We start from the raw sequence: 12,106 nt of genomic DNA on the forward strand, positions 1-12,106 counted from the left end.
TGGGTCTTTTCTGTCAAATCTGATATTTATTTTTTTTTAGATTCAAGTCAGGTGATTGGCTGGGCCATTCTACAGCTTGATTTTCTTTCTCTGAAAGCATTTGAGAGTTTCCTTGACTGTGTTTTGAATTATTGTCTTGCTGAAATGTCTACTCTGGTTTCATCTGGTAATGTCGATGTTGGACTGAAGCAGCTAATATTCATTTACTGTAGGGCAGAGGGTTGCTGAAGAACTAGTGAGAGATTTGAGCTGCTGTCTGGGCTTTCACTGCCTTTCTACAACTCCCTATCTTCATGTGTTCAATACTTTTTTTCCCTGTCATTTACTCACCCTCATGTTATTCCAAACCCGCAAGTCTTTTGTTCATCTTTTCTCCTTTTTTAACACAAAAGAACACATTTTTAATCAAATTTGATAAAGTCCTTTAATTTGATGTCTGTTTACTCTGGCGTCTTAAAATATTTGTAAAGAGATCACAAAATAAATCCATATAAATCGAGCAGTTTAATCTAACTCTTCCAAAAAGGCATGATTGCTTTATGCGATAAACAGATTAAATTTAGTCTTTCATCCACATATAAACATTGATCAGTGAACATGAACAGAAGCTCAACCGTACCTGCTTGACTCAAACACAAACAAACTATGGTTCTTGCAGAAGCTCAAACACGCTGGTGTGACATAGAAAAATGGCCCTTTGAAAAATGACACTGTTTACTGATCAAGGTTCCTATCTGAATTGAAAAAAGTATAATGAAAAACAATAACTAAATCGGTCTTTTATATACAGCAATTGTGTCTCCTCACAATACCCACTGTAGACTAAACTGCTCAATTCATGTGGATTTTGTATGTTAGTTTATGATGTTTTTGAAGTGTCCAATATTAAGTAAATAGATTTTCATTGGAAACAGAAATCTCTTCAAGTCCATTAGACATTAGATGTTATGAGGAATACTTAATTGGTTTGGAACAACATTTGAGTGAGGAAATATTTTGGGGTAAACGAATCATCTAACAAATACAGTTGTTCTAAAACACAAGCTACCAGTTTGAAGAAGCCTGAACAAGCAATGTAGCACGGTGGTGCAGTTGGTAGCTTAATCACCTCACAACAAGAAGATCGCTGGTTCGAGCCTCGGCTGGGTCAGTTGGCATTTCTGTGTGGAGTTTGCATTTTCTCCCCGTGTTTGCATTGGTTTCCTCCAGGTGCTCCGGTTTTACCCACAAGTCCAAAAACATGTGGTATATGTGAATTGGGTAGCTAAATTGTCAGTAGTGTATGTGTGTGAATGAGTGTGTGTGGATGTTTCCCAGTGATGGGTTGGAGCTGGAAGGGCATCCACTACGTAAAACATATGCTAGATAAGTTGTTGGTTCATTCGGTTGTGGCAACCCTAGATTAATAAAGGGACTGCGTCGAAAAGAAAATGATTAAATGCTGCAGCCCTGCTTATTTTTCAGCCAGGAAAATATTGTTCCAAAGTGCCACCTATGGGCAGAGTGAAATTGCATTTACATTCTGCATGTCTACTGTTTATTGTAATTATGTTTTCTGTTGCATGATTTAACAAACAGACCATCAGTTTTTTTTTTTTTTGTAATATTTAGAAATTACATGGTCTAATTTAAAGGGGTGGTCCAGAGTGTATTTTTTAAGGCTTGGTTGTGTTTAAAAGCTGCAAGCAATGTGTGCTCATGCTTCATTTGTAAAGAAATCAAATTATTGTTTTTTTTTTCATGTATCTTTCATTGATTATATACTGCTACTCAGCTAACATGAAAACGACTGTCATATTACCTAGTTCCTCCGAAAGGCCCACCCTTAAGAGGTGGTTAGCTAACACAATGTGCTGTGATTTGCAGATTGGCCCCAAGTCGCAAGTAAAAGTGTCACGCTCCTAAAAGCATGCGCTTTTGCGCTGTGCAAACACTGTCAGTCAGTCTAGCTGTTAGCCATATCAGTTTGAGCCCGAGTCAGACAGAGGGTGAAGAGGACACAGCTGAACCTAATGTCTGCTCTCTAAAATTAAATCTGACAAGTGCCTTTCATATATATATTTATTCGGAGTAAGCATGTGTAAGTATGAAACGTTCACATATCTTTTGCGAGTTTGTTATTTGAGATGTAGAATGCAGGGAAAACAGCAGCATAGAGAGATACTGCAGCACTGGCAAGGATTGTGGGTGTTTACAGCGGTTTGACGGATAAATATGAATTTGTAGCTAATTGGTTAACCGTGCCAAACAGCATTACCCATTGTTTACATCCTTGTTTACATCCTTGCTACAATATACCATTAATGCTAGAAACTGTGCATGCAACTAATCAATTTTAACAAACAAAAATACTTACAGGTTGTGGCTCACAATCCACAGCTTCTGCTATTATGGTCGGAGTTGCTCCTTAGAGGAGTTTTTAGCCAAATCCAGCACTGAACTGAGAAATATTCTAGAAGCTCTCCTTTGTCAAATGCTAGCTATATATTTTTTTTTTCTCTGGAACATAATTGAATTAAATTCTAAGTGCTCCTCTCTTTGTATCTTGTCCTTAGGACGTGAAAAATACACAAATAGAAAAAGCTCTGTGGAAATAGCAGCATTTGGAGGGCATTTTAGCTTTCTCTGCTATAGCATTACAGCGCCTCTGGCCACACCCCTTCGCTGCGCATGGTAAATGTACGTAACCTGAAGCGCTTGTGATCTCACTAACCTGGATATTTTTTTGTAGTCCCCAAACTTCGTTCGCTGTAGGCTTTGCTAAACTAACACTGTAAACTAAACTCTGTAAACATTAACTAAAGTTTAAAAGATGATATCATGGTGGACCATCCCTTTAAATCACAAACTGCTCATGCTAATCTTGGTTTGGGTGATGATCTATTTTTAAAGATTACAGATACAGCAGTTTAGTCTGTAATATAGCAAATGAATGTTTTGGTCATATCCTTACAGTTGAAGTCAGAATCATTAGCCCTCCTGTGATTTTTTTTTTTTTCTTCAAATTTTTGTCAAATGATGTTTAACAGAGCAACAAATTTTTCAATTATTTGTTTGTAATATTTGTTTTATTTCAACCAGAAAAAATAAAAAATGTTTTTATTTTTTAAAACCATTTTGGGGTCAAAATGATTAGCCTCCTTAAGCAATATTTGTATTGCTTACATTACAAACCACTGGTATACAATGACTTGTCTTATTAACCCAATTAACCTAGCTAAGCCTTTAAATTACACCTTAAGCTAAATAGTATTATCTTGTAAAATATCTAATAAAGTTATTATAGTAAAATTATTTACTGTCTTCAGGGCAAAGATAAAATAAATCCGTTATTAAAAGTTAGTTATTAAAATTATTTTGTTCAGAAATGTGTCTTTCCATTAAACAGAAATTGGGGGCTAATAATCTTCAACTGTATATATATATATATATATATATATATATATATATATATATATATATATATATATATATATATATATATATGTATATTATTTTCTTGTTAAAATAAATAAACAGAAATGTGTAACAAAATCAATTAACTAAACATCACCACACCTAAAACAGAATTTAGAAATCTGTGCCAATATGCAGCTCTTGAGTTCAGATTAGTGCAAATTTATATTGTATGCCTCCACTGTACATGCTCAGAAACTCTGTGCGGCAGTTTGTATTCCAGTCAAATCTCTGCAGCAAAGCCATGACACGCATCTCCATTTTCATGCTCTAACCTTACACAATATTGCTTGTTTTCCAGAGCAGTGAAGGCCACATCAGTTGTGTACAGCCAATACTGTTGCATTACGTGAAGCAACTTGTAAGCGTAGGCTGCTGCGAATTGGAGAACTGAGCGAAATAATGTGTGCAGATTTCGGAAAGGTAACCCATTTTGGCCATGATGCCATCTGTTTGCACCTGCCTCCCCCTTTCCGAGCACACAGTGGAAGAAGTAATACATTATAAGTCAGTGGGAGGCAAAGCATGTCACAAGTGATTTTCTTTGGCTTGATAGAGTGGAAATTGAGATGTAAATATGCATGAGATCTGTTTGTTTCTTTCAGAGGGGGAAAAAAACAAACAAAAAACTCAAGCTCGCTCACAGTAGGTATTATGACCTTTTTGCTAAAACACCATGAGTATTTGTCACAGACAAAAACATATATTTCTACCTCCTAGTGTAGCTGACAGTAGAAAATGGGTCCCATATTTCTTGATCAGGTTGTCAGTAATTAGTTGGGCTGTGGGCCTGCGTCCCAGGAGTCGAATGTTCCTTATAAACTCCGGGGTGAGAGGCAAGGGGGAGTTCAGGAAATCCCGTCGCTCCACAGCCAAGTTATTCACTTTCCATCGGCCAAATTCCCTGCATGAGGAAAACAGAGACAGTAAACAGGCCTGTCCCTAATGATCTGTTTTCATTAACATTTCTCAAATGTTTTGGACATGATAGAAGGAGGCCTGCAGGGCAACCGACGCTCCTGCCAAGCTGCATCTCTAGCCTCAGGTTCTCAGAGCATGTTTCATTTGGGGGATGAATACCACGCGTAGGGCGCTGTCTCCGAATGTGCAGCTGACAGGTGCTATGCTCAATAAACACTTCATGACAGAAATCTGCCCTGACAGAAAGACTCACAGAAGTCTGCCCTGTGGTGACAACCAATACCTTTCATAAAAGTGTGAAGAAGAAAAAAAAAAGTTAAATGAAAAAGAAGAAGAAAAAAAATACCACCACAAAGCTCTGAAATCCTTCAAGGCAAAAGACAGACAAACAATGCTCCAGGTTTTGGTGACTCATCCCTTTTTTTTTTTTTTAATTTTAGCCGCTCCTGCTTCCTCAACAACACCACATGATATAAATTTAACTCAATATGATCTACTGTACGTGGGAAATATTATGTTGTCTATTCTAAGGGGGGGATGATTATTATTATGATAGTATACGTCATTTAAAATTTATTTTGACATGACAGAAGTTGTGATAGCCTTTATTTGCCTACTTTTGACAAGTATTAATGTAAATCAATCAATCAATCAATCGAGCAAAATTTAAATTTGGATAATCAATTTTCTCCATTTTCAGTTTGTCAGTTGACTAGATTGTTGTTGTTTGCAATTGATCTCATTTTACGAACAGGTTGTGCTTTTTTGTTTTTTCTGCCTCTAGGTTTCTGACACAACTCCACATGACATATATTTCACTCAATGATAAGTATTAAAGATAATTATGATGATCAAAACACTCCTGGAGCTGTAGGAATGATATTTATAAGATGAATCAATCAGACACAAATTAAAGTTGGCATGAAATGAAAGCTGCGATAATCTTTATTCTGATTTGTGACATATATACCCGAGTAAAATGGCTTCATTTTATTGTTATTAAGTAAATTATGCTATTAGATGTTACTAGTAAATTACATGTGTTGGGCAGTAGCGTCACTACAAATAGTGACGCTAGTAGCTTAACTACATTTCTCAGTAGCGTGGCGGTAGCGTCACTACTTTATAAATCAAAATAGCTTTTCTGTAGCGTAGCTATTTTTTAAGTCAAGTAGCACAGTAGCGTCCACACAAGCTACACTTACTGATCAAGGATCAACAAGTGACAGCACAGACATTCACGGAGCTGTAAGGCCGGTGTCTAGCTGATGAAAGTAAATCCATATGATGGCAAAAATGATGATTCCTTTTTCTACCTGTTTTATGGTGGTCGACAACAAACCTTTTGGTGCATTACAGCTACCTATCGCTCTGGTCGGTGACATTTCCAATTAGTTAGGCTAACACGAGAAATTTGCTTGGTAGAAAGATTACTGAGGTAGAGGATTATGGGTAGGATAATGCTTATTACTCAATATTTCCCTTTACTAGATTACTATAGTATTTCAAATGTGTAACACCTGGTTTTATTGGATTTGTTGTTTTTGAGTTATATTAGAGCTGGGCAATATGGCAAAAAAACTATTATTGCGATAATCTTTTTTTTCATATCGGTCTATATCGATATTTATCACGATAAACATAAAATCTTGATATCCATCAATTTTATAGAATTTTCAGCATACCAATCCCTTTGTGCAGCTGATTTAACACATTTTGTGAAATGTTTTAGCTGTCTGACAATATAAATAAAATAATAAGCAAAAGAACAATCTTAATTCAGCATTTACTGTTCAAGTTTTCAACAACTAAAGACATTACAAGTTATTGGATATTATTGTTCAACATCAGAAAAAAATAAAACAAGTTTGGAACAAGTAAAAGGTGAGTTAATGGTCACAGAATTTTTAGTTTTGGATGAACTCTTCTTTTAATGGTGAGTATGGTAAATTTAGAGTGAAATATTCTTTAATATATTTTATTTAGGGATGCTAACGATTACTTGATCTATTGATTGTTAATAATCCTTTATTTGATGACTGATTAAGCATGGACATGTAAAGGTTTAGTTATGCTTTGCGATGTGAGATGGGTCCACGCATTACATCATAAAGTGTGTGCAGTTTACCTTATTCTGTCACCCTCTTGACATCGCATATTGCGGGACGCATAAAACCCTGTTATGCGCAGATCTCCATTATATCTGCGGATGTTTTAACCAATTTCATCTGACAGACTGGCACGAATATGGGCCTATGCAGACTCTCATTTTATAAAGCGTGCATCAAGGCGAGATATACGGGGAGTGTCTCTATTGACACGACAAGCCTCTGAGTTCTTATCATCCTTCAGACCGAGTTTAATCTTCCGAGGTAATATAACATGTTATAAGTGCTGCTAATAGCCTGTAAAGACTGTCCAGCTCATGTTGCTCAAATTACACTTTGTTAATATATTAAAATCAAACTGTGAAAATAGTTTGATTGTTTTGGCGCTAAAGCATATTTAGTTTGTGCCCGTCTTAAACAACTGCGGGTGGATGATGCTTTGCTCTGTGGAAAATAAGGATGTAATTAATGATCCTCTGTTGTTGTAAACGTCTGTAATATATTTGCTCAATTTCAATATGTCATTATTTTAAAGATTATGTCTTGAGCATCTAATTTCTCCTCAGTGATTAGGTCCTTTAAATATATAAAGGCTGGTTGATTTACCGTCGGTGAGGGACAATAGTGGCATTACAGATTTCAAAGAAAATATCATAATATTAAAAAGGAAACTTAAGCCTGACAACAAAAGATCCTATTATTGTCAAAACAAATACACAAATAACACATTTTTATCGATTTTTTTTTTATTGTGATAATTATCGATAAGAAATTATCACCCAGCCCTAAGTTATATATATATATATATATATATATATATATATATATATATATATATATATATATATATATATATATTTTTTTTTTTTTTTTTTTTTTTTTTTTTTTCCTGTTTGGTACAGCATATTATTTGCAGTAGCTTAAATAATTAAACTGAACAATTATGCCTCATATGATTCGTAGACAGTTTTATTGATCAATAAGATATGATTGACTTGGATTTAAGTAGGATTTAAAAATGAAAATTGCAAAAATAGCTTTGATGTTGCTGAGCTACTTTTACCAAGTAGCTATTAGCTTAGCTTGCTACATTTCCTAGAGGGTATAGCTCTAAGTGTAGTTAAGTTACATTTTAAGTAGAGTAGCTAATAGCTTAGCTCACTACATTTTTCAAGTAGCTTGCCCAACACTCTAAATTACATAGTAGATGTCCTATTAGTTAAGAATGAACAGTCAATTTTTTTAAGGCTAAGAGGATGCAACTATTGTGACAAAATGCACACAAGTCCAACCGACATCCAGTTCATCCAGTTTAATGCATTTTTGTGCCATTGAATTTGAATATTAAAACAAAAATTTGTGACATAAGAACTGATATGTTCATGCAGCTAAAATATAAAAACAAAGAATAAATATTATTATTAATTACTTAATACATGATGATAAAGATATATTATTTATATTGTAAATGTTAGTCGCTTGTTTGGTCATTTTGATTTGATCATCAAGTGCACAAAGATGGAAGCAAATCAATTGTGAAAGTATACACACATACAGTACATTAATGGTTTTGGTGAACTGTAGATATTTAAATATTGCAAGGATGCCAAAGCAGATTTATGTGAAAAAATAAGATTCGGATTATAACATTTACAAAAATAATTTTACAACATTCACTTACACATTTACCATTTAAGCTATACCTGTTAGCAACAAGTAATGCACTTTGATACTGATGTTCTGAATCAGTTCGAGCTTTATTGCTAAGGATGTTTACAAACAAGGGATTTGTCTTTGTGATAGGAACTCCCCTTACAGTAGTACAAACACAGTGCAGACATAAAAAGACAATAAAAAGAATAAATAACATCAGTAATAAAAAAAAACAGAGGGAAAGAAATCCTTATAGATAGAAGTGTGCATTATTATTGGAATTAACAGGTTTGATGTGTAAATTTACATATTACAGATGCTTTACAGCACTGAGCTATGTTAAAATTTGCACTTCACTATGTAATAGCACAATCGTGTCTGCGGGAATAGCTAATATATTAAATATTGTTAGTATTCTTTTTTTAATGTGTGTTTTCATTCTGTATTCATTTAACAATCTTTAATTTGTTGACTGAGCTGTTATGGGTCAATGTGGTTGTTCCTAGTAATTGTGATCAGTTGATGCAAATCAATCGTGTTCAGGACACCTTTATTAAAGGTATAGTCCATCCGAGAAAAAAAAAAAAAAAAAAAAAAAAATATATATATATATATATATATATATATATATATATATATATATATATATATATATATATATATATATATATATATATATATATATATATATATATATATTATTTGTTTTATTTCAGCTAGAATAAAAAGTTATTCATTTTTTTAAATTCCATTTTTGGGACAAAATTATTAGCCCCTTTAAGCAATTTTTTTTTTTTTGCCTAATTACCCTAACCTGCCTAGTTCACCTTATTAACCTAGTTAAGCCTTTAAATGTCACTTTAAGCTGTATAGAAGTGTCTTGAAAAATATCAAGTAAAATATTATTTACTGTCATCATGACAAAGACAAAATAAATCTGTTATTACAAATAGGTTTTTAAAACTATTATGCTTAGAAATGTGCCAAAACAATCTTTTTGAAATTGGGGAAAAAAATAAACAGGGGCGCGAATTATACAGGGGGGCTAATAATTCTGACTTCAACTATATATATATATATATATATATATATATATATATATATATATATATATATATATATATGTGTGTGTGCGTGTGTGCGTGCGTGTGTGTGTGTGTGCGTGCGTGTGTGCGTGCGTGTGTGTGTGTGTAAAGATATTTGTGTATTGCTTTACATCCTGTGTGTATTAAGCATTATGAAAGCATTTTAACCCGTACAGTCGCATGGCTAATGTGGCATAAAACGTGAAAATTACTGTTGCACTGGACTGAAAATTGTGTATGATAGGGCCCAAAATCTTCTTTTGTGTTCAATAAAATAAAATAAAAATTTAAAAAATTAAAAACACATAAAGGTTTGGAACCACTTGAGTAAATATAGTACATTTTAATTTTAGGGTAAACTCTCCCTTTAAATAAATTGTGACATCTTGTGTGGTAAATTAGGTCTTAAAAACTGCTTATAGTAAAAACAAAGAGGTTTCAAATCTTGCTGTGTGTCTTTTAGTGAAACATTAATGCACAGGCATACATCACAGCACAGAGTGACACAAATTGTTGCTATGTGCGCTAACATACTGTAACCCAGGATGGAAACACAGACCAATGAATCTTCCCAAAGCACAACACTAAAAGTATTATTGCCATTTATTAAATGATGAGCAGCTGATGAAGCTATTAAAAAAAATAATAATAATTAATCAGCCCTGCCAGAAACTATTTGCCTTCTCAACTGACAGGTCAAGACTAATGCTCTTCGTCGTCTCACCAGCAGCAACTCACAGCGCATACAAAAATAACACATTTAATTCATGCAGTTACAGGCAATTAAGTATTCAAGCCTTTTCTCTGTATAATTCTTTCAACCCCCGGTCCTTATTTTTAAGCTCTGCGTTACATAATTATGCATATGCTAAAACAGACACACGCCTCTAAGAAAGGCATTGGCACAATCTCACACTCAGTGCACCTCAAAACACCCTCCAATCACTGCGCGCCTCTCTTCTATTTAAGCCTATCCTCTCAGTTAGCCGAGAAATAGTGAGTAACCTCATGCACAGGTGATGGATGGAGCCGGGGTGGCCTTCTGAAAGGGGATCTATCACATTAAATCAGGAGTAATGACAGAGGCCTCTCGACCCAGATGTTTGATTGATTCATTCCAGCAAACACCCTTAATTCCATCTGCTGTTTTGCAATTCATTAGGGAGCAAAAGTGATAGAATTATGTCAAAATTATGTCACAAAACACACACATTATTAATGTATGGCCGAAGCTGTTGTTGGATTTATGTCAGGATATAATTTCTGCTAATTTCATAAGCTTACGCCCTCAGCTGCTGTAAAGCAAGTTAATATTGTGCTTGGTGGGGCATTTGGGATTGTGTCTGTTCGCTTGAATTTAGATGATCGCTTTCAATTTCACATGCCACCAAGATAACTACTTTTTTAAACTGGACGGTTCTTTGGGAACTGAGCTTTCAGGAGTTCAAAGGTGCTCCGCAAAGAGGAAAGTAAAGACAGAAAATCCTCCCTGTCATTCTCTTTCCCGTCACTGCTGAGCACGATAAGCTTGGATTGTCTTATCAGGTAAGGCTTTGTGTGAGAGCAGTTTAAAGGCTTCTCTAGGAAGCGCTCTATGGGACTTCTGCTGCGCTATATGAAATGCTCATTACGATCATCAGTCTTTGCAACACTGAATGTGCACTGAAACTTCCTCTGTGCTTTCTGTGGGAGAACAAAAAGTACTTGAGGCTTATGTCGTAAGCTTTTATCTATGCCTTTAAGATAATTATTAAAAAGATGATCTGAATAGCATTCAGGAAGAAGAGAAACTTTAAATAAGGGCAGCTGTCATCATGAAAAGGAAATAGCATTTTATGAAGTGACCTTTTACAAGCAATTTCAAGCTGATTTCCCTACTTACATTATTAAGATTGCGTGTGTGTGTGTGTGTGTGAGAGAGAGAGAGAGAGAGAGAGAGAGAGAGAATTGCTTCAGTGTGTGTGCACATCAGCATCTTTGGAAACTATCCTGTGGCAGTGCTTCAGTAAAGCAGGTGGTAAATTTGGACCCCATCTTTGAATGTTATGACATGGCATTTTCTCAATATTCTGCAAAGTGAAATCCTCCAAATGTACAAAAAAGGGCTATTTCCAACAAAGAACTCATTAAAATTCTTTCAAATTCAATCAAGAAGAACGTGGGAAATTGAAGGAGGGATGAGATGGTGCACTTTCATTACCCGGACGGCGGTGTTACACACCACTGTAAGTAGGAGAAGCACTTCTGGTAATTCATCTTCTACCTGTCATTGCGGATTATTTGAATTGAGCAACGCAACAAAGCTGCGCTCGAAGGAGAAAAAGCTCTGCCCGATATAATATTGCCACTTTTAATCTCTCTAGGTCTGCTACATGCATATGTTGTTATCGGAAAGAACATGCTGATTGTCTGAGTAAAAAGGCTCCAGGCTCTGCAACATATTACCGTGAATCTGCATTAGCATTAAAAAGATGCAATCTGATCTAAGGATGTCACAAATGTAATATGAGACTTTTATGGAGCTATGCTGCATTTATCATCCTTTCCTTGCATTGACAAGTCACGCTTTTAAAAGAACAAGTTATTGATGTGGATTCCAAACCCTAGATTAGCTTATGAATTACTTTGTAAACATATAAAAGATCTCTGTGAAAGCTATTTTTTTATGAAACACACTTTTATTGTTGGCTGCATGCTTTTGTAAAGCGTGGCTAATAAGCTTAATTAATACACTTGATTTTAACTAAGATCTGAAGAGTTGTGTGCACGTTTTTATTTACAATATTTATAAGGAATCTATTAATCTCATGTTGCCTGACAGATAGAGTTATCATCATAGAAACGGTTATGAAACATGAAGGCTTCATATAGGATAACACCTGG

General features: G+C 34.8%; 1 protein-coding gene across 3 annotated transcripts in view; it reads right to left on the reverse strand.

The window, feature by feature from the left end:
* The window catches only part of brinp3a.2 (bone morphogenetic protein/retinoic acid inducible neural-specific 3a, tandem duplicate 2), a 69,231-nt gene that overhangs the window by 29,433 nt on the left and 27,692 nt on the right, over positions 1 to 12,106 (reverse strand). For 2 of the 3 annotated variants that reach the window (XM_001341533.7, NM_001309829.1), the window contains 1 exon segment: positions 4,170 to 4,360. The exons of the other annotated variant lie outside the window; for it this stretch is intronic. In XM_001341533.7, the coding sequence (XP_001341569.2) occupies positions 4,170 to 4,360 (191 nt within the window). 3 annotated transcript variants of the gene reach the window in all.

This window comes from Danio rerio, chromosome 6 (assembly GCF_049306965.1).
Source record: "Danio rerio strain Tuebingen ecotype United States chromosome 6, GRCz12tu, whole genome shotgun sequence".
Classification (NCBI taxonomy): Eukaryota; Metazoa; Chordata; class Actinopteri; order Cypriniformes; family Danionidae; genus Danio; species Danio rerio.